The sequence below is a fragment of the Stegastes partitus genome, unplaced genomic scaffold, assembly GCF_000690725.1.
Source record: "Stegastes partitus isolate 25-593 unplaced genomic scaffold, Stegastes_partitus-1.0.2 Scaffold1947, whole genome shotgun sequence".
Classification (NCBI taxonomy): Eukaryota; Metazoa; Chordata; class Actinopteri; family Pomacentridae; genus Stegastes; species Stegastes partitus.
In genome coordinates, this window is record NW_007579678.1 from 36,864 (window position 1) to 59,822 (window position 22,959).

Sequence of the window (22,959 nt, forward strand, 5' to 3'; positions counted from 1 at the left end):
AAAAAAAAAAAAAAAGAACATCAAGAGTTGAGTGCAAATTGCAGCATTTGAAGGTGCTGGATGGTCTATATATACATATATACATAGTCACAGTGGTTCTAATTAGGAAAAATGAATAAAAATGGATATTATTATCATAATTACAATGATTACTAATAAAAATGTATTATTTTTATTATTGTTATTAGTAGTAGTAGTAGTAGTAGTAGTACTGCAGTTTCTTAGTTGTCATAATATTGTTTGTATCTTCAAATAGTCCAAATGAAAAAAGATTTTTAAAAAAGTGTTCTTTTTCACTTGTCCAAACTAAACCTAACATTAAGGATCACCAAGTTGACAAAGTAAGCAACTTCTCTAATTTAACTGTCAGGTTCATGGTGTTTTATCTGGTCTGTTACATTATAAATAATATTGACTTCTAAATATGTACTTCTGTAAAGCATATTATCACCTTGGAACAAAGGGCCTCAGGCTGGGCTGTAGCCTGCCTGACTCTGAGGCCCTGTGTTACTTCAGCTGATAATAGTGAGCACAAGTCCACCCTACAGCCTGCTTAATGAGCAGATGCATGAAAAGTTGCACTATTTCTCACACAGAAATGAGTAGAACTTAAAAATCAGAACACATTTTACCATTTAATTGGTATGCTGTTGTTGATATTTGACTATAAAACTATAGGTCAGCTATATGGCCGCTATCATACCTAAAATGTCCTGTCTTGCAGGTGCAGTTTAAATGCCTTCATAAAAGACATAAACAATAAAGTCCTCTGTGCGGTGCAATGGTCCTCCAGTGGTATCAGATGAAGGCTGCTTTCACACCCAGTGTTGATCAGCAGCTTGTGGGGCTGCAGATAGCAACAGCTGAGAGATCTGCTAAAGTCTTCACTATGTCGTCAACTATGTCCTCTATGTAATGAAGCATTTTACCCATATGTGTGTTTTTTAATGTTTGATTTAAAGAGCTCTTTAAAGGAAATAGCAATCTATCTCATATGAAAAAATGATTAAACTTCTAACTTTTCAGACTTTATTTATTTAAATGTTGTTTATTGATTCAACACCAAATCCTGATAAAAGTCCTCATAAGTAAAAAGAAATCCAGAGGTAATCAAGAGGTCATCAAAACTACACTTTAAGGTCATCCATACTGCCCCAAATGTGCAGAATGACGCATTAAAGCAGCAGATAGGAGCCCCCACCCTGCCCTGGCTGCTGTCAGATAACGGCGAGGAGGGAAACAACACAGCTGATCCCACACCGGAACCATTACAACTATTTTCTACAGACGGCAGGAATTATTACTTTATCTCATTTACTTGGCATTCTTCTTTTTTTTTTGGCTAACGGCGTTACTAAAGTGATAAAATGGTTGATTAAGGCACATCTTTTGTTGCCTGAAAAAAACATTCTGGATACTCAGCTACAGTTCATTCTCTATTGGTCGGTGCAATAAGCTGCGATGCTAAGGAAGAAAGAGAAAGCCCTAATTCAAGAAATATGGGACAAAATGACCCCTGTGGCCGAAGAAATTGGGTCAGATGCGCTTCTTAGGTAAGTCCATGTTCTGTTGTGTGGCTTCAGTGTATTTGTGATGAGGACTTATTCCCTTTGTCAGTATGTTGTTGTCATTTAAACGTGCAGACTTGATGGTTATAAAGCATTTGTGAATTATTAACTAACAAATATTAAAGTGTTGAGTTACTACATGTAAATCTTATATAAGAAACTGCTACAATGGAAAGCATGTAAGTAAATTAAACCTAATGCTAATTCACTTCTCACAATAGGCTACAGTACCTATAAAAAGTTTTCACCCTAATTGGAAGTTTTTCCCTTTTATTGTCGAATCATTGTCCATTTAATTTGGCTTTTTTGTTGACTAGAATCCCTCCCAAAAATATTCTTTCATGTCAAAGTGAAAACATATCGTCAATAATGTCAATTATTTAAAAATGTCAAATGTAAAATAAGTGACTGTGCGAGTATTCACCTCCTTTAAATGTTAAGTTTTTAGTAGATCCACCTTTGCTGCAAATACAGCGTTGAGCCTGTGTGGCTAGGTCTTAATCAGGCTTGCACATCTGGACACTGCAATTGTACTCAGCTATTCTTGAAAAAGTGTTCAAGCTCTGTCGAGTTGCATGAAGATCGTAAACAAACAGTTGTGTTCAAGTCCAGCCTCAAACTCTCAGCTGGATTGAGCTTTGGGCTCTGACTCCACAACATTCTCCTTGTTGTCTTTAATCCACTTCTACGTAGCTTTGGCTGGATGCTTTGAGTCAATATCTTCCCGGAAAACAGGAGTTGTAGTTCTCTTGCGGACAGCATCAGTTTGTCCCACAGGATTTCCCTACAATTTGCTGCATTCATTTAAAGCTCTGCCTTCACAAGCCGTCCAGGGCCTGCTGAGAAGATGATGCTGCCACCACCATGCTTCATAATGGAGACGGTGTGTTTGTGATGTTGTGCAGACACCAAACACATCGTCTAGTCTGATGGCTAAAAAGCTCAACTTTGGTCTCATCTGACCAAAGAAGCCTTTTCTGGTTGACTTCAGGGTCTCCAACATGCCTTGTGGTGAACTCTAGTCCAGATTAAAAATGAGCTTTTTTCAGAAGGCTTTCTCTTTGCCACTCTCCCATAAAGCTTTGACGGCTGAAGAACAGGTAACAGTTGCTATAGTCTGTCCCATCTCAGCCCCTGAAGCTTGTAGCTGCTTCAGAGAAGCCACAGGTGTCTTGGTGGCCTCTCTAACTAATCTCTCTCTTGCACTTCCTTCCAAGGGACTTCAAGGGATATTGAGCGATTTGGAAATTTTCTTGTATCCATCCCCTGATTTGTGCTTTTTATAACCTTTTCACTTGGACTGTTGTTTTGTCTTCATGGTGTCGTTATAGTCAGGAGTACTGATTCACCAGTGACTGGACCTTCCAGATACAAATGTCTTTATATTACAGTCACTTGAGACACATTGACTGCTCTTAGATGATCTCTATTTTAGTGATTGTGTGACTTCCAGCTCCAATCAGCTACATCTGTGTTGCACTCAGTGAGTCAATTTAAAGGAAGTGAATACGTAACGCATATCACATTGATATATTATTTGGTAGAAATCTGTTTTCACTTTGACATTGAAGACTCCTTTTGGTAAAATCGTATCATAAAAAGCCCCCAAAAACTGACCATATACACCAGTTCTTCTGGTACTTCAGTCATACATGAACATCATTATGACAGAAATACAGATTCATTAAAATTAGAGTTAATCTTGATTATGTTCTTGTTTAATCAATTAGTTATTTGGTCCATAGAATGTCAGAAAATGTTTGAAAAGGTTAGTCAGTGCTTCCCAAACATGACATCCTCAAGTGTCTTTTCTTGTCCACAATCCAAAGATGTGCAGTTTGCTGCCATAGAGGAGCTAAGAAACCAGAATATAATGAAACTTAAATAACAATTTTGACTCTTTTTGTCTTTAAAAAATTACTCAAACTGCTCCCGTTTTCCACAGGATGTTCGCCTGTTATCCAGGCACCAAGACGTATTTCTCCCACGCAGACATCAGTGCCGGCTCTCCACACCTGCGCTCTCACGGGAAGAAGATCGTCCTGGCCATAGTGGAGGCAGCCAAAGACATCAGTCACCTGACCGTCACCCTGGCTCCTCTGCAAACCTTCCACGCCTACCAGCTTCGGATAGATCCGACCAACTTCAAGGTGCCTATTCTAGACGCCGCTGAAGTTAGGAGGAGCTTCGGCTTACAGCTGCAAAAACCTTCTCCCTAATACCAGTGTTTATGCAACATATGTTTTCAATACAGTATATTTACATCTATTGCATTAAAGAAAACAAATTGACCATATTCTTCAGGAAATACCAGTTATTAGTTTTATATTTTACATATACTGCAAAAACTGTTCCCACAATATACCCACATGAATACATTTTGTACGTTTTTGTCCTCCATATACACTCAGTTGGATTTTTATTTTTTTGGGGTAGTTAAAACAAATACAGACTGATGCAGCTGCTCTGCTATACATTGTACTTTAATGATGGTCAGAATATTAAAACTGTGTGGTAGGCTAACTGGCCGTGAAGGCTGCTTCATTCTGACCAATGCTTCAGTTATTTTCTAAATCTCATTTACATCAATGGGGTCTGGATGAATACCAAATAAGTCTCATTGTCTAACACAGTACAGCCACAAACTGCAGCCTCCACTTGACCCAACACTTTTCTAAGACAGCTACAATAAAAACTGAGCTGTCATTGCAGTGGGATTTATTGCAGAGCTGTTGTATGTGTAGACTTTAGGTGAGTGTCCTGAATAAAATGTTAACAAAAATGTACAAAATGTATCCATGCTGTTGTTTTCCACATGTTTACTTAAACATGTGGAAAAATATGGGAGTAGTTTTAGCCGTATATGAAAAGCAAAATATGATGTTTTCTGAGCATGTTGTCAGTATTATTTAAATAAGCATATATGCATTTTTTGTAATGTATTAGATGTGAATATATTGCTGCTTTGTGTTGTAGAAAAAATTGGTGAACCTACTGGTTTCAGAGTGCAAACAATCTTTAACTTTTAACTGCTTTTAACTGGACAGAATCAGTTTTGTTGTCATCACTCCACAAATCAATCCAATGCATATGAAGAGTTTATCAACAAAACTATATAAAATCCATTATTAAAAAGAAGAAATCAACACAATTTAGGAATAGAAAACTGAGAAATATGTTGTTGAAACAACCCAAAACCAGTTGAACTGATATTCCATGGAGATCGGTTTAGTTCATTGATTCTTGTACACAACATGCACAGTAATACCATAAAACAAACTCCTATTGCATTTCAACCACAGTATTCTAATTTTACAACATGAGGAGGGGATTTATTTCAAACTCATATGAAAGGGATGGTCTACAGCTTTATATTGACCTCGCAAAGAACCTGCTGGTCAAACACCGTTGTCGACTGTCTTCATCAGGTGGTATCTATTCCCTGTGTTCAGGTTACAAAACATGATTCAGAAAAATGAAAACAGAGACAACTTTTTTAGATTGACATTTCCCTTAAACACATGTACGAGAACCAAAACACTGCCAAAAGTTTAGAAAATCTAACAACAGAGATGAAGTGAATGTGAGACTGACGTGCTTTTATTGTGAAATTGCTGCAATTTGCAATAAATAGAATCACACAGAGCAAGTCAGTCCACATAAGTTAGTCCTGCTCTTGAAAATATCTTTTTTTAACAAAGTTTAACAGAAATGACAGTGACACTTGTTAACTATTGTAAATCTGGACTATGTTTCACGATAAGCTGCTTAGGAGAATGAATCACTGACCTGTTTAAACAGCAAACTGTACCAACGAGTTTGTTTTATGGAGACAAAATCTTGATGTGATGCACTTGATAGAAACAGGTTCATGTTTTGCAGAGAGCTTGGGTATAATTATAATCACCTACATATATTTTTATTGTTATTTCTTTGCCGGTAACACGTGTTTTCTCCCCCTGCAGCTGTTCTCACACTGTATGCTTGTCGCTCTGGCCTGTCACATGGGTGACGACTTCACGCCGACTGCACACGCAGCGATGGACAAGTTCCTGTCAGCATTCGCAGCTGTGCTCGCCGAGAAATACAGATGAGACTGAACCACACAAGTACACGAAATATTAAAATGCTATTTATGAATATATATTTATGTATGTGTAACTGTTGTGTAATGTTTTGTTATAATAAATATGTGCAATTAACATGTTTGGTTTTATGCTGCTATATTACAGTATAAAGTGTTAAAGGAACCAAACCCTGTGGCTTTGTTACCTAACCTTACCTACCTTAACTGCAAAGTGTACTGCTGATTATTACTTAAACTCACAGTCGGACATTATTTCTGTTATTATATTTCATTTAGGTGTCAGCTTTATCCGTTACATGGCAGCTTTTTGCTGTCTTTTTTCTGTTTTGTGTGGTGTGGCTCCAGTTTTGCAGGCTTTTCTACTTTTACGTGTGTTTAATCATTAAATTCCAAATGTTTAACCAAGTACCCATCTAACATTGATATCGCCCACAAAAATTCACTCATTTTTTTAAAAATACGGACATGATTTAATGCCAGGGAGCTGTCTATGATTCTAAATTTGTTTTCTAGAGTACTGAAATACACATTTTCTGCTGTTTGTGGGGTTGAGCAAAATACTGGATTACCTGACAAATGGAAGAAGCTCATGTCAACCTACAGTGTAAGAAGTGAACCTAAAAACTTACAGCAACCTTTAGAATACATTCCTGACGTGCTTAACACCAAGAAAATCCCTTGATCGGTCTTTGCAAAAGGGTTACGTTGGATCAGAATGCATCCTACTGGACCAACCAGCAGCAGCCTGGCTTAGAAAGTCACAAAGGAAATGTGAACAGCAACTTTTAAACCCAATTAGCCCTCAAAGTTTGTTTGTTTTTTTTAAATGGAAATTTGAACTATTTAATGACAAGAGGACAAACTGCTGTTGAAGATGATATGAAATGTTGGGAAATTTGTAGATGAAGCTCTTGATAGACGTGTGTGTTTCCTACTAGGACATCTCAAACACCTGTTGTGCCAAATGTCTGATCTTACTGAGGAAAAGCAGTCCAGTAGGTGGTAGTAATGCACTAACAAGTCTCATCACTGCCAGTAAATACTGTAAGAGAATAATTAGAATCATAATAATTGAAATGAAGAAAAAATGACTTTCCTCTCTTGGAGTTAACTTTCTAGACATGGTATTGAACTTCTCCTCTTAGCTCCTCTGATTGACCTCTGTATGTAAAAGTAGTATTTGTAGCAGATGTGTACTAATCTGAAATCTTCTATAGATTCTTGGCCTCATGTAGATCTACAGTAGGAGGACAGGTAAGCCCTCCCTGTACCTCTCAAGGTGCCGGACTATCTTTGTTTTTCCTCTCATCCATAAATTTAAATATGGCACCCACCGAGGGAGGGTATAAGTCCAACAGAGAATCCTCAGAACTGATGCTGGCATTGCGTGCATGAACTGCTGCTCTGTTAATGTCTGATCAGTAAACCTTATTTCAACCTAAGTTGTCTGAGGCTCCGTTGAGTCATGTGCTCATCAGTCCACAGCAGGAGGACATTGTGTGGAGTGAACGGTGGGTTTGCTCCTGTGTTCATTCTTCATGTGGGCTTCATGTGGGCTGAGGCCTGTAATGGAATTGGCAGCGCTGCAGATTGAATACAGCACAAACAGGAGGGCATCGGACCATTTTAACCCTGTTGTCATCATGGTTTTTGTTAGTTTCTCCTTGATGGTGGAATTCATTCTTTCCAGGGTGCCCTGGTAGCTCAACTGGATAAGATGGTGTTCCATGAGCAAGGGATGTGCAGTGGTTGTGAGTTCAAATCCCTCTCGTGGCCTTTTGCTGCAGGACTCTCCCCATTCTTCTCCCCTTTTCCTGTCTCTCTGCACTACTCTGTGAACAACACTAAAAGGCAAAAAATAAATGTGTAATAACTAAAAAAATAAATAACTAAATTTACTCTTTCCACCTGCCCTGAGCTCTGTGGATGATAAGGGACGTGTAGTTTCCCCTGACAGCCCAGTACTGCTGCTACGGTCTGAGTTATCTTAGAAACAAAAGCTGGGCCTCTGTCACTGTTGATCCCTGATGGTACCCCAAACAAACATTTTACAACGCTTTTAGTATCTTCCTTTCTTGTTGGATGTGCTTCAACCCACCCCAAACACATCAGCGATCACTAACAGGTGTTTGTAACCCTGACAACTCGGCATATGTACAAAATCAACTTGCATATTTACAAATGGGCCCAATGGCGGCGGCAGGTGGTCACGATTAATGGTGTTTCCTGCACGCCCGGTCTGCTGACATATCACACATGTAATCATAAGTGTTTGTGAAAACTGTGTGATTCCAGGTGCAAACCGTTGTGATCGAATGAGCTCATTTATCCCTCCTTACATGAGTCGGGCCGTGCACTCAATGTGGAGGAGAGATCGGCGACAAACAAGATGGAGACTGACCCTTTTCTCCTCACCATCAGTGCAGTTTTGTTCATCAAAAGAAGGCAGAACAACAGGTTCAGAGGGTTGCATGGAGGCACACTGTTGTACCACAGAGAGGAGGGAAACAGCTGCTTGTTTAGCTGCATCAGCTTGCACATTTCCAAGAGAAACTGGATCAGAACCATTCGTGTCTGCTTCACACTTCACTACAGCCAATTGTTTGGGCAAGAAAATTGCATCGATCAGTTCATTTATCATTTTGGGATGTTCAAGCAGCTTTCCACTTGATGTTAAAAAGTCTTTGTTTCTAAATTTGAGCAAAACCACGAGCTGCTCCAAATGCACAGCAGGAGTCTGTGTAGATGGTAGAGACCTTGTTCTTAGAGATAATGCAGGCTCTGATAAGAACATACAGTTCAGCTGCTAGGTGGGAGAGCCTCAACAATCTCCCAGTCATTAACTACAGCATACCTGCTTGGTGTGTGACATCAGAGGGTCTGCTGGCTGAACCATCAGTGTACAGAATCAGATCATCAGGTCACATCGGGGCGGTGTGTTGCTGTTTATCACCATCTCACAGTCGTGGTTGTCATCTGCTTCAGAAACAGGATGAAAATTAGCAGCTTTAGAGCTCGATGTGTGAGCTACACAAAATGATTGATTCATATCCTGATCTGCGTGCGGCTAACGTGTGTTGTGTGGCAGATGCATTATGAGTTTGCAAAACTGAATATGGAGCATCACGAAGCAATCATGAGTCAACACCAAGGGAGCAGATTTCTCTATTATCATTGAAACAGCAGCCACTGATCTCATGAACCACCATGCAAAGCTCTGACGAGTAATTACGCCACCAGGAGGTGGTGCGACCCATGTTTCTGAAACAGCATTCTAGAAGCAAACCCCTCTCCCTCTCTGACATACAGGTGAAAAGGTTGCATGTAGTCCGGCAGTCCCAGGGCCGGAGCTGAAACAAGAGCAGTCTTTAAATCCACAAAGGCCTCATGCATGCTCTCCATCCACGGGGAGCCTCCTGTAGTGTAGCTGCTCTCAGCACAGAGTCCATTACAGCAATAACTCGTCCCGCCCAGGAGAGAAAGCATCTCTTTCTTAGTGTTAGGAGGCTTCATGTTATTCAGCAGAGACCCTCGCTCAACACATAACCCAGATAGGTGACCTTTGTGCTGCAATACTGTAGTTTCACCAGAGAGGGGCAGCGTCCTCTCTCAGAGTCACCATGGCAGGACTCCTCTGAAGGAGAAGCAACCAACAAATCGTCAGCATAGAAAAGGAGAATGCTCCCGCCAGCCAGATGCAGAACCACTAAATCACGTCTCACCGCTGCAGCACACACCGTCAGACCCTCAACAAAGCCCTGGTCCACGTCACCTGGCATGACTTACATGTAAACAAGTACCGGCTGTCTGGATGCAAAGGAACAGAGAAAAATGCTGAGCTCAGATCAACAATACTTTGAATCTGAAGGCAAAGATGCCAAAATAGAATCAATGTCTGGCACAACTGAGGCTGTAGGCACAACAATGTTATTGACGGCCTGCAAATCTCCATTGGTTTGGGCGATGTGGCTTTGGAATAGAAGTGTTGCAGGGACTGTTTGTCTCCACCAGCAGTCCTTGATCCAAGAGCGACTGAATTACAGCCTCTATGCCTGCAATTGCCTTTTGGGGTAATTGATGTTACCTAATCATGGGACGTTTAGCACTAGCTTTACCCTGAACAACGTGTGGAGGGGCGGACATGCTTCTTATGTTTCGCCCATGAACGCTCTGGGGGACTTCCAATAGATCCAATGGGGGTCCGTGCAAAACAAGAAAGGGTGTTTTCTGTAAAACAAAGATACTCTCAGGCAGGATGACATTCTCAGGGATGTTCAGAGCAAACAAATTATTTCCCAGAGCAGCTGCTGTCGTAATCAGTGGACCGTAGACAGATTACGAGACCTCTCTATCGTATCGCACAATTGTTTTTCGTCTGCCCCTGCTGCAACTGCAACCTTGATATGAGGCTGTACGTCATGATCCTTGTACAGAAATAGTTGTTTGCTTGTTAACTTTGCTGGCAAAATGCACAATCCAGACATTTTCACAAAGTAGTGGATCGTGTCATTCTAAGTAAAATGGTAAAGCCATATTTTGATAGCCAGTGGATGGATGAGCAGCAGCTACACAGGCCTCATCGCAGACAGCAAAGATGCACAGACTGGTGAAGATTTAGCAACGTTCTGAGACTTAAACGTGTCCCTGCAGAAATCAGAAAAGAATGAGTCTGTTTAAAAAGAGGCTCAGCTGTAGGTGGTCCAGAAATGCTTTGGAGATGGGGGTACAAACGTGATCAACTGAGCATACAGCTGAAAGCACCACTATCTACCAATATTTCAATTCATGTACCATCAATTTCAGCTGGCATTGCTGGACTTTCAGAGAGGGAGTTTGAAAGGCTAATATTCACAGCTGCAGCTTCTGAATCTGTTTCTGTCGCTCCAAGGCCTCCCTATGGTTCTGTGGAAGAGCCTCTCTCATCAGAGCAGCCTTGAGTCTGTGAGGGAGGAGGCGGCGGCATGGGCAGAGCAGCCCACCGGCCTTGCTGACTGATAAGAACGTTTCATTCTCTGACAGGCTCCTAAAACCATCAGAGGAGCCCATTCATCCTTCACACTGTGGTGACTGTGTACGAATCCAACTTTGCAAAAAGAATCTGTCTCCGAGGTGGAAAGGCTCATAGCAGGTGCTGTGTAATGTGCAACAAAAATAATAATAATAATAAGAAGAAGAAGAAGAAGAACAAGAAGAACAAGAAGAACAAGAAGAAGAAGAAGAAGAAGAAGAAAAGGAAGAAGAAGAAACAAAGACAAGTTTAGATAGGCTCTCTTAATTTGATCATCTTATTTTCAAAAATAAATCTCTGAAACTTCCACAAAAGTGACCTTGGTGCATGTTTATATAACAGAGTATACATTTCAAACAAGTCCAGTTTACTGTTGTTGTCTTACAGTGCATTTTTCCAAAGTGACAGCAATATATTTAAAATTTTGTTTTTTTTTATTTGTTTGTTTGTTTTGTTTTGGGTTTTGTTTTTTAGGCTTGGCCTGTCTTTGGTAGTTGAAATAAAATTACATGAAAGTTGAAACTGTTTTTGTTTGTTTGTTGTCTCTTGCTTTGTTATCTATTTATTTAATTTTTGTTTGTTTTTTGGGTGTTTTTTGTTTGTTTTTTTAGGCTTGGCCTGTCTTTAATAGTTGAAATAAAATTGCATGAAAGTTGAAATTGTTTTTGTTTGTTTGTTGTGTTTTGCTTTATTTATTTATGTATGTATGTATGTATGTATTTATTTATTTTTGTTTATGCTTGTCTAAAGTCCCACTCTGGTCATTTTTAAACCCCTTCATGCTTTAAAGTTGTTGAATTTTATTTTATTTTTTCTCCATAAAAATAATCCCTTCCTGCCTTCCAACAACATATGAGCATATAAAATACACCATTCTATACAAACACGTTTTCTTTTTTCAATTTATTTGCTTCTAGTATTTATAATTTAGTTTATTTGTTCAGATGTGATAAATAACAAATATTGTCTGAGCAGGAAAAATCTACACAGGCCTACAAGCCACCTTCTGACATGTGCAAATTAAAAGAGAAAAAAATGGTTATACTTGAAGGAAAATGGTCACATTAAACTAAAAACATCCACATCTAAACCTGGCCCAGTCATCAGGATAAAAGTCTGGTGTTTTGATGTTTTGTAGCTCCGTATGTTGTCTTTACTCCAACGCTCCAGATTAATGAGAACTTAAAACAAACCTAATGTTTTCCTGATCAGCATTAAGGAGACCACTGGGAGAAGACAGCACATGACTGAGCCTAGTTACTGTTTAAGCAGTAAACAAGGAGCCGTTTGTCATAAAGATCAGGAATGGAGCGCTGTCCCTGGTGCTGAAATAAACCTGTTCTACTGAATCTGAACTCAGTCATCTGCTAAAGTTGACTGATTGTAAATGACTAGTTGATTTAATTTATTTAACTAAAGTTTGTTGAGCTTGTTTTCTTTCGTTCTGTTGATTTAACTCAGCTAGTTTGACACTTTCACAGCTCCAAAGACGACTTTGAGCTGCTGGGGTGCAGAAAACGTACATTTTTAAAGCAGCAAGCAAAATACAATTTATATAATAATAATTTAAATATATATTTCTAAGCTGATTGTACTTCAAATGATTTACAGTGTAAACTAGGTGTTAACAACAGCCTGTAAAACCAGAATCACAACTGAGACCTCTTGTTCACAAATATCGGATTGGAGCCACCTGCTGCTTTGAACGAGCACTTGCATCGTTGCAGCGTTGACCTCTGAGTGAGGTGATGGAGGTCAAGCTGAGGCTGACCTGGAGTGGGCGTGGCCTGTGTTGTGGGCGGGGCTAACGAGTCGCCGCTGACTCTGCACAGCTCCAACAAACCAGCATTACGCACATCTCCAATTTGGATTTCTATGTGAAGTATCAGTAAACCATTAGGACATTATTCAAAGAGGTTTTTAAAATTTTATTTATTTATTTTTACATTTTCTATGTTGCAAAACAAAACTTATACAAGAAAAATATAAAATAACACACATGGCTGATTGTGGCCGAAGCAAAAATAATCCCATGAAGCTGGTTAAGATTTTGGCCATAGTGCGTAAATCTGTCAACAAAAGGCAAACAGCAACCAATTTTATTTTATTTGTTTAACGCTTTTGGTTACTAATATGTGTTATTTCATGATTTGAAAATCTTAAATTGCATTAATTTTTCGACGTCAAAGACGTGAAAGTGTGCGCTGTCCTCTCTGGGCTCAGCTGTCCTTATCTGACCCGACAAACTGAGGCATCGGGACCTTCGAGTTCTTGTCTTTTTTTCTTTTTTTTTTTTCTTGGACTTCAGTCCCTGATAGTGGAGGTGGTCAACTGTCGTGTATTTAGAAAGAGAGTCTACTTCTTGCTCAGCTGACACCATTCTAATACTATGAAAACCACCACGATAAACTTTCTATTATGCGCTCATGTCAGTCGCTGTGCCTTTATTAGATATTATTACATGTAGAATGTCTTTTTGGGATAATATTTAAAGTTTATTATGTCGATTTCCTGTAGTAACTTACACCCTCTTGTATTGTTACCAAACGCCCCATCTAACATACAGCTGTGCGTAATTACGCATGCGTAAAATGAAAATCAGAACCACAAATTCATTTTTGCTTCAGTGGGCTTTTATTGAATTTTCTTCACTGAGGAGACACATAACAGATGTAAAGAGACGTTAGATCTCCCTCTGATGACCAGATGCGCAGGATCTAGTGGTACTGCTTTCCAAGAGCGGACACCACCACGGCCAGGAACTTCTGCCAGGTGGCCTGAGTCTCAGGGGTGAAGTTGGAGCCCAACCTTGAGGCGATGACGATGGTCAGGCAGTCAGACAGGAGCTGTGCGAAGAAGAGACAGACGTTACATACTTAGAATATTTGTATTTTTACGCAGTTTTATATTTTTGCCTAAATGTTGGTTTGCGTCTGTTTTGTGTTGTTTATAAGTGATGGCACAATCCTTTACTTTGTGCGTGAACTGATTGCAAAGTGAAGTCTGTTGCATTCAAGAAATAAAGATGATGAAGCTTTACCTTGAAGTTGTCGGGGTCCACGTGCAGCTTCTCGGAGTGCAGGACGCTCAGCTCGGCGTAGGTGGCCTTGATGTTGTCCATGTTCTTCACGGCCCGGTCCAGACCGTGCAGGATCTTCACTCCGTGGGCTGCGATGTTCGGGTTGGTCTTGATGGCCTCGGCGTTGTACAGGTTGCCGAAGGAGCCGAAATACCTCTGAGTCCAGGGGTAGACGATCAGGCACCTACAGGAGGGGAAACAGACGGGTGAGTTGGCAACCAGAGGAAGATGGAGATGCTTGGAAGAAGAAGAAGAAGAAGAAGAAGAAGAAGAAGAAGCAGCGAGCTGTTCAGTACCTGCACAGAGCCTTGGCGCCGACGTCTTCGTAGTCCAGGTTGGCAAAGATGCCATTGATGATGCTGCGCTCCTGGTCACTCCACTCAACCATGTTGGCTCTTGATTATTCTTTTGGTTCAGGCTCGAAAAGAAAAGACTGAATACTTCTTCAGCTCGACTCTGGTCTATTTAAACGTGTCAAAGCTGCCCCCCGCCCCTCCAGCAGAAGGCCGCGATAGGCTGCAGATGAAGAGTTGGAGATAAACCGAAGACTTCTCCAGAAGCTTCTGGAATGCTTTGATATTGGTTTATTAATCTTAAGTTTTCAGGCTCAATTAAAGTAAACCAGAGGAACTGGTGATGAAGCAATTTATTGGGTAATAAAAAATACAGAGGGAGAACTTTTAGAGGAGATCTGACTTGTGAGGGAACATTTCATCCATGTGCAGCTCTACAGTTTTGCAGAGTCCTAATCTAAGCTGCTCCACGGGCCTTTTTTCATTCAAACTGAATCCTAAACTACTGAAATGAACTCTTTTGAATTTGTTGCTTGTTATTAGATTAGATTCATTTTATTGCACAGAAAAAGTAAAGTGCCTTATTTACTGTATGTTAGAGCATAAACAGAATTAACACACTCATATATTAATTATATAGAAAGATGTATGGATGCAACATAAATTAGATCATCCAAATCTGCAGGTATGAGCAGAATAAACAGAATAGACTGTAAGAATAGTATTATTGCTATAGGATTTGCAGTTTATGGACAGGAGTAGCAGTTATTAACCCATTCAACCATAAATCTGTTATGATTTTTATTTATAAATGCATGTGTGAAGAAACCCTGAATAGATCATTTAAGGATCCAGACAGATAAATAATAATAGAATTTAAGTATTTTCTCAAATCTTAAAAAAAAGAAAAAGAAAGAAAAAAGAGAAAAACTTTATTTTTTTGTGTTTTTTAAGAAAATGTAACACAACGTCCCTCAAGTTAGATTTTTCTTTCCTTAAGTTTCAAAAAAGGCGGCAGAATTCATTGAGGCTCCTTGAGTGTGATTTTTAGATGTAGCTCAGTTTTGCTTTCTTGCCAAGAAGCTCAGGAGGGTTCGTCACCAGCGCCGTTATCGGCAAAACCACGCCGGTGTTATCTGCAGCAGCGCCCCCTCCACCCTCCACCCAGCAGCCCGGTGCCCACATCCACCACAGTTTGATTAACTTTAGCAAAAAAATGCCACAACTCGTCGATAAAAGCTTCTCCCTTTGATAGGAAAGAAATCGATGACTCCAGTCACAATGCAGTGGAGATAAAACTTGTGCCAAATTTTAAAAGAAGAAAAAGAAACAAGTCACTCATCAGTCTTATAATTCAGCTGCAACATGATAAAACACTTTTAGTATTTTTAAGGAAAATTATTAATCGAGTGTTTGCAGGCTGCTGCAGGTGGAAATACTTTTTTTGTTTACCCCCTGGATGTCTTGTCCTTTACAAAAAGCAGAAAGCGCATCCATACGTGATGTGATTCCTCTCAACCGGTGTCCTTAAGTTACCTTTCAGACGGTTTATCTTTGTTGGATATCTCTGCGCAAGATGCAGAAAAAAGAACGTGAAAAAAGGTTCTCACTCAAGGATTAGTTTCTTCTACTGGCCTGTATTCAGATATTAACATTAAAAAAAAACTAAATAAAGAAATCTAAATGATCATATGAGCAGAAGGGAGATCCGAGAGTTGGAGAACAGACATGTACAAGCTCTTCAGGTCATGAAAGAAATTTTACGTGTGTGTGTGTGTGTGTGTGTGTGTTCAGTTCAGTTGACTGTGTAATATGAAAATAATGTTTATTCATTTATTTTATCTGGAATTTTATGATGACAATTATTGTCAGTTTTAGAGTTTTTTTTCTTACTTTTTTGTTCCGTCTGTAACTTAAAAAAAATCTAATTCTTGGATTTTACTTTTTTCAAATAATTTACTATATATACATATATGTACTTGCATTTTATGCTGAACTGCTGATCCAGATGTGCAAACACGTCTGTATTTAAGTTGCTTTAAGTTCTTGGATCCTGAGGAAACGCTCTCTCATCTGTACTACTGTGTATGTTCAGCAAAATGACAATAAACCTGATGTGATCTTGATTATTTTATTTTTTAAAACACAAATGGTGAATTTGTTCTGAAAATCCAGCATTTTTCTAAGAGCTGAAGTTTGTGCATGGCGCAGCAAGATATGTGAGAACACACAACTGTTAACCGTTGGACTATAAAATTGGAAATAAAGTCTTTATAGAGTCTGTACATGTTTGTATAAATACTAGATTACAAGCAGAAGTATAAAAATGTGACACAGATCTGCTGGTTTGCTTAGAATTCAGGTTAGAATATGGGGGAAGCACATTTTAATTGGCTGATCTATCATAATTAAAAGCATTTTAATGAATCAGTGTGTTTCTGTTCAGACTGCTCACATTTCCCTTCTGTCTCTTGTGTTCTGACTAAATGCGCATCAGCCAGTCGGACGCGCTCTGGCAACGTCTCTCCAACTGACTTGGCCTCGCCTGACTCTGTCATGACCTGAGGTGTCCTCTCAGCCTCCGGGTGGGTCTGTCTCGCCGTCACTAACCAGCAAATCATGAACCCAAAACGCAGTCACGTGCTTCCAATTACGAGTACATACCCACGTTTTTGCCAACTAGGCCCCACGATGAGACCCGCTGATAACGTGTCCTGCTGGCGTGAGGCCACTGTAAAGGGGGCTATCTGCGTCAGGGGACCCAGCCTGGCATGGCTTTCAGTGGGTGTGACTCTGTGGGCCAACTGAATTTAAGTAGAGCTTCGGGGCAACCTGGCATCAGTATTCGACTGAGAAGAGAGCCGACATGAGTTTGACCGACAAAGACAAGGCTGCCGTCAAGGCCCTTTGGGGAAAAATCTCCAAGTCTGCGGATGCCATCGGAGCTGATGCTCTGGGCAGGTGAGAGTCATATTTATTCGTGTTTTTAAATTAATGTTCAGTTTTATGGCGTGTGAGTTTTGCAGCTGGGCAGTTTGACTGATGCCAGGCAGAGGATGACACCGACACCTACAGCATAGTAATTTTTTTTATTTTTTTTTTCAAAGAACGTTTGTTGTTGAAGTTGTTTGCTAGATCAACAAAGTGGGTTAATTTCAGCTTGAAAATATCCATCCATCCATTATCTATACACTGTTTAATCCTCATTAGGGTGACGGGGGGCTGGAGTCTATCCCAGCTGACTCAGGGTGAAGGTAGAGGACACCCTGGACAGGTCACCAGTCTGTCACAGGGATACACTTAGAGACAGACAACCAAGCACACTCACATTCACACCTACAGACAATTTAGAATCACCAATTAACCTTAACATGTTTTTGGATGTCTGTGGGAGGAAGAACCCACATGGGGGAACTTGCAAACTCTTGCAGCCCTGCTAAAAATATAAACAATTTAAATAGTAATACCTCCTGAATCTTTTTTTTTTTTTTTTTTTAACGCAAAATTGGCCTCGTTTCAGGGATGCAACGCATTACCAGACACCGTGACTGCTCTGAGACCACAAACCTTTACAGAGGTCAAAATCAAATCAAAAATCAAAAAAAGAGCTTTTTGCTCCAGGTGAGGCTCGAACTCACAACCTCGGCATGGCTCTGCAGGTTACTGTCTTATAAGTACCGCGCGCTGACCGATTGCGCCACTGGAGCCCGTGCCTACACTGAGGTTTGCATTAAATGTTGTCCAACTTCTCTGTTTCCACAGGATGCTCTCAGTGTACCCGCAAACTAAGACCTACTTCTCCCACTGGCCCGATCTGAGCTTCGGCTCTGGCCCCGTCAAGGCGCACGGAAAGAAGGTGATGAGTGGAGTCGCTCTGGCTGTGTCCAAGATCGATGATCTCACCGCCGGCTTGCTGGACCTCAGTGAGCTGCACGCCTTCCAGCTGAGGGTGGACCCGGCTAACTTCAAGGTGAGACCTCTGCATTATGAGTTATAAACTGAGATCACCGCGCAGTAATTACTTTTATACATACAGAACTTTATACTGAGTCCGCACCCAGCAAAATGACTTGCGCGCACTTTTACGCATGGATTTACGCACACGTTTCTTTGTTTCCTGACAAGATTTTTGGCAGTACACACCATATATGTGTTATAAACTCGTGTCCTCTTTCTGCAGCTCCTGGCCCACTGCGTTATGGTGGTGATCGCCAATATGTTCCCCAAAGAGTTCACCCCAGAGGCTCACGTCGCCACCGATAAGTTCATGAGCTGCCTGGCCCTGGCTCTCGCTGAGAAGTATCGTTAAGTCGTGGAGAGAGAGTGCAGCTTGCCACACAAGATCAATGTGACTTGTGTTGACAAGAAAATTAATAAACTGCATGCCGCCAAAGTCTGAAACTACTGTGTCTTTTATGTCTCCTGATGAGATGTCTTGGCTTTTACGCCTGCACGTGTCACACTGAGTTCACAAAATTATCTTATAAATTGTCATTAAAAAAAAAAAAAAGCAATATAAAATAGTATGAAATAGTGTCACGTTTACAACAGAAAAAAAGAAATAAAGAAAAATGGAAAATAGCAGCAAATATGAAAAATAATGACACCTCAGATGGTTTAAATACAGTAGAACAGCTACATTTTGTGAAACAACTAATTACTATTTGTAGAAAAGCAGATTTTTCTGACAGTTTTAACCTATTTCTATTAACTTTATTTTGTTAACATGTAAACGAATCCCTTTTTCTGTAGTTTAGCAAAACAGGGAAAATCTGTAAAATAAGAGTTTTTACAAATTATGTACTATCTTTCAGTTCTATATATATATACCTTTTTTCATTGAAATAACTGCAAATACCTGTTAAAAAATATTGAAATGCAGCAAAAGGGCGTAGCCAAAAAACAACACGAATTTTGTGTGTTTTTTGCAATTGACATGTAAATTAATACGTTTTTTTTCTGTGACTTTACTAGTTGTCATCTGTACTGTAGCAAAACAGGTAAAATCTGTAAATAACAGTAAAATGTACAGTTGAATCTACAGTTAAAAACAGTATAGTAACGATCATTTATCCATTTTGTCTTTATTTCAAACTGAAAAACATCCACCCATTACACAAACTGACAGGAGAGAGAAAGAAAAAAAACAACAACTACGGTATCAAACAGACCACATGACATTATATGGTTCCAAACTGATATGGACTGATATGGTGTTTACAAGTTTATTGACACCTGCACCGCCGTAAACACGCAGCAGAGGCTGTTAGGATTTCATAACGACTCGTAACTTATTATCCCCGAGGACGAGCCTGAAAACAGAAGAGAGGCAGAGTGAGACTGCTGCTGTCACTCCTGTCCATTTATTGATTTATCCAACACTGAGCCATGAGCGGCTCCTCTTACCTGAGCAGACCAGCGGCCAGCACACCTCCTGCGATGGGTCCGACCCAGTACACCCAGTGGTAGGTCCAGTAGTTGGCAATCAGAGCTGGACCGAAAGCTCTGGCAGGGTTCAGACACGTTCCGGATACGTCAGCCCTGTACCCACAAAAAAAGAAAAGTTAAAAAAAAAAAAAAAAAGCATAAAATGGCTGATTATGAATACAGTTTTTAGTTTTGTGCGCACTTTTACGCACGAGTGTCATTTACGCACAACTTCGGTCCATGTGTATCTAATGTGAATTACAGTTCTAAAATCTTACATTTGGTTCAACGACCAAAGAGATTCTGATCAGTGTGAAACTGGCATCAACTGGCAACTTATAATTGTAGATAATGCTGTAGTTAAATTTTAAAAATATAAAAACATGATGAATACAATCAAACTGAAGTGAAGCATTTGTTTGCACCTCGCACCTGACATTTTTTTCCAAACATTTTATCTATTAATTCAATTTAAATAAATTCAAAGAGACTATTCCAAAATAAAAGTATTTTAGAATATAAAAATCAAGACTTAAAAAAAAAATTCAAAATAATTTTTGAGACAAAACCATTAATTCTCATCATATAATTTAGATAATGTGATAAAAACAATCATAATCTGTAGTCAAACTGAGTAAACATATCAAAATGTAACCAAAAAAATACTTTGTTTGATTAGTTAAGCCTTTTGTTGTTTTTATTCCAAAACATATTTATTTCAGACTTTATTTATTTTTATCCTATATTTTAAAAAGCACAATAATTCCAAAAATAAATTTAAAAAAAAAAAGGTATCTGGTGCTTTTCCTTTAAAATACACAAACATAAAAAAGAACAAAAAACACTAGTGACATCTGTATCACCACTCTTCTTTATTACCTGTGTCCCATTTATTTATTTTATTTTTTTAGCTGCTGTGTCTAAGTGTGAAATCCCTGAAATCAACTTTTCTTTGGAAAATGTTGACTCTGAAACAAACATCCCTTGTTATCAGCTGGCAGCTTTGTCAGTGCCGGTGTAAATGTTTAACAGTAGTAAAGGCCCTCGCGATAATCGGCTACCATGAGACGTGTTCCGCTCGCCGCCCTTTTGCCTCACCCTGCCAGGACGTTGATGATGACCGTGCAGCCCACCACGAACGGAGCCAGTGGGGTCTTGGTCTTGCCGTTGACCGCCACCAGCAGCACCACCATGGTCACCAGGCAGGTCATGGCCACCTCCCCGAAGAGGGCCTTGTACAGCTGGTCCTCTGACTTGAGGAGGTCAAAAGCTGCTCCCGTGGCGTTGAGGTAACGGTCTGCAGGGGTCATCAGCTGTGGATGAGGGCGGCGGTGGTGAGCAAATGTGCAACCAACAGAACATCTTTTCATTAAGCTGTTTCAAGCTGACCTTTGCCATTCCGGCTCCCAGCACTCCTCCAATCAGCTGGCTGACCAGGTAGGCCCCCATCATCACCAGCTCCATGCCTCCACACAGGTAGATGGCAATGGTGAAGGGAGGGTTGAAATGGGAGCCGCTGGAAGGAGGGAGAAGAAGCAATGAACTTCAAGAGACTGTTTCCACTCAGACTTCTGCTAAATATCTGGTTGGATGATGTTTGAAATATAACAAGAAGCAACAAGCAACCAGCACTGTGGCCTCACTTTCTACCTGATGTTGTCCATGACCGCCACCAGAACCGCCACCGCCAATCCGTGCACCAGAGCCGGCTGCAGGCGTCCGGTTTGCGGAAGGTTCTCGATGACCGACACGCATCCGATGAAGACGAAGAACATGGTCCCCACGATTTCAGCCAAGCACGGCTGGTAGATTCTCTCAAACGTGTTGGGAGGTTTGGGCGCGGGCGACCTCTTGCCTCTTTCCATCAGAGTAGAATCCTCCACTTCCATTTTCTCTGCTCCCATTATGGCTGCTGCTGTTTCCCTGCTTGGTTTACTCTACTTCTGTCACCTGCAGCACCTACAGTGAAACCAGCACGAACGCTGAGGCGCTGGGCTTATTTATAATCATCACCTGAAATTGGCACACTGAACTCAAATTGCATCACAGGTTGTAAAACTATAAAGGCGAAGGATATTCTGCGATTTGTTAAAGCAACACAATACACACCCAAAGCTGTGCGCCTCTGTCTGGCCCGGTTAGCCAGACCTCCGACTAGTTGTCAGCGTGACCTGAAGCAAAAAGGGATGATAAGGTTCAAAGAGAGACTCGAGAGGTTCAAGGCTGGGCCCGAGCTCGTGGGTTCAGGTCCGGGGGGGTTACAGGGTTCTTTATTACAATCATGGTGTTTGCTGTTTTTTTTTTTTTAGATTCACAAGCAAGCCTATAGCAATCACCAGGAGCCTATATAGATAAGACTAACCTGGGCTAATGACTTTGCAATAGCTCATATGGGTCAGCGTCTGAGTGCACTCTGCTCTCTATCAGACGTTTACATAACACACCAAAGTAAACATATTTGCCAAGCATTGTATTTATTACGATTATTACCACTTATTACCACTTAATGGCCCTTTGTCTTTCTGCTCTGCTACTTTTTAAAACTAAAATATGGTGCATTTTACACCTATTTGGTAAATGGTCTGCACTTACATGGCGCTTTTATCCAAAGTGCTTTACAATGTGTTCCTCATTCACCCATTCACACACCCATTCATACACCAATGGCAACAGAGCTGCCTTGCAAGGAGCTGCCGCCATTGGAAGCAATTCCGGGTTCGACTGTGAAGGGGGATCAAACCGCCATCCCTGCGACTGGAGGACAACCTGCTCTACCACCTGAGCTGCCCTATTTAACACTTAGTTAGTTTTTAGATGTGATTTTACATTTCACGGTTAAACCAGTGATTTCTGAACTTCTGTACAAAAACTCCCCTGTTAGACATATTTTCCACTCTGATGTCATTTTAATCCTAATCATTTAGTCAAATTAAACCAAAGAAAAACCACAGAAATCCAAGATTTGTGCATCTAAACTTCGCTTATTTCAAATCCAAGCATTAAACCGCCTTAAACAAAACAGTTCAGTTTGGTGAGCTCCCACACTTCAGCTCTGCTCCAGCTATGCTGCGTCACTGGAACAGTCTAGTAATGCCATATAACAATAAATTTTCTGCAGTATTGTTTTTAGGTGACATAATACTTAGTAGAAATTTAACTTTGGTGATGTTTTGGATGCAACCTTTATTTGTGCTGCAGTGTTTTTCCACCGCCGTTGTCTTTCCTTTTACCCTTTGAGCCCCCTACCTTCACGTTTAAGCTCTTATCTTTGTCATTAAGAGGACTCGCTGTGCATGCTGTATCTCCTTTTTTTCCCCAGAAGGATATCTAGATCCTATTAGCTTCTATATCTGTTTTTTTTTTTTACATGTATTTCACCATAAATGCTGGCAGGAGAGAATCTGGAAGTATCAGAATGACAAAAGTCGGATACCGTGTGACTTTGAAAATGTGAAAAATATGAGCTGAACTTTCAATATGTTATTCTTCAAAGCGTT

The 22,959-nt window shown here is 40.3% G+C and overlaps 4 protein-coding genes and 1 non-coding gene across 5 annotated transcripts; 2 read left to right on the forward strand and 3 right to left on the reverse strand.

The window, feature by feature from the left end:
• The first annotated feature begins 1,211 nt into the window (after positions 1–1,211).
• On the forward strand, positions 1,212–6,060 carry hbae4 (hemoglobin alpha embryonic-4). Its single transcript, XM_008303151.1, has 3 exons — positions 1,212–1,553; positions 3,514–3,718; positions 5,534–6,060. Exons 1-3 carry the CDS (start codon positions 1,462–1,464, stop codon positions 5,660–5,662), a joined length of 426 nt encoding a protein of 141 aa, XP_008301373.1. The 5' UTR covers positions 1,212–1,461; the 3' UTR covers positions 5,663–6,060.
• Positions 6,061–13,274: 7,214 nt separating this feature from the next.
• On the reverse strand, positions 13,275–14,201 carry hbbe2 (hemoglobin beta embryonic-2). The gene is made up of 3 exons (XM_008303152.1): positions 14,039–14,201; positions 13,704–13,926; positions 13,275–13,509 (listed from the first exon to the last, which is right to left on the reverse strand). The coding sequence occupies exons 1-3, from the start codon at positions 14,128–14,130 to the stop codon at positions 13,381–13,383; spliced, it is 444 nt and encodes a 147-aa protein (XP_008301374.1). The 5' UTR covers positions 14,131–14,201; the 3' UTR covers positions 13,275–13,380.
• Positions 14,202–16,877: 2,676 nt separating this feature from the next.
• On the forward strand, positions 16,878–18,436 carry hbae5 (hemoglobin, alpha embryonic 5). The gene is made up of 3 exons (XM_008303153.1): positions 16,878–16,996; positions 17,798–18,005; positions 18,216–18,436. The coding sequence occupies exons 1-3, from the start codon at positions 16,902–16,904 to the stop codon at positions 18,342–18,344; spliced, it is 432 nt and encodes a 143-aa protein (XP_008301375.1). The 5' UTR covers positions 16,878–16,901; the 3' UTR covers positions 18,345–18,436.
• Positions 17,649–17,742, reverse strand: trnai-uau (transfer RNA isoleucine (anticodon UAU)). Its single transcript has 2 exons — positions 17,705–17,742; positions 17,649–17,684 (listed from the first exon to the last, which is right to left on the reverse strand). It is a non-coding gene; the product is annotated as a tRNA-Ile (tRNA).
• A 573-nt stretch (positions 18,437–19,009) lies between the features above and the next one.
• aqp8a.2 (aquaporin 8a, tandem duplicate 2) lies at positions 19,010–21,594 on the reverse strand. Its single transcript, XM_008303154.1, has 5 exons — positions 21,113–21,594; positions 20,852–20,978; positions 20,561–20,775; positions 19,442–19,576; positions 19,010–19,347 (listed from the first exon to the last, which is right to left on the reverse strand). Exons 1-5 carry the CDS (start codon positions 21,364–21,366, stop codon positions 19,302–19,304), a joined length of 777 nt encoding a protein of 258 aa, XP_008301376.1. The 5' UTR covers positions 21,367–21,594; the 3' UTR covers positions 19,010–19,301.
• Positions 21,595–22,959: the final 1,365 nt, after the last annotated feature.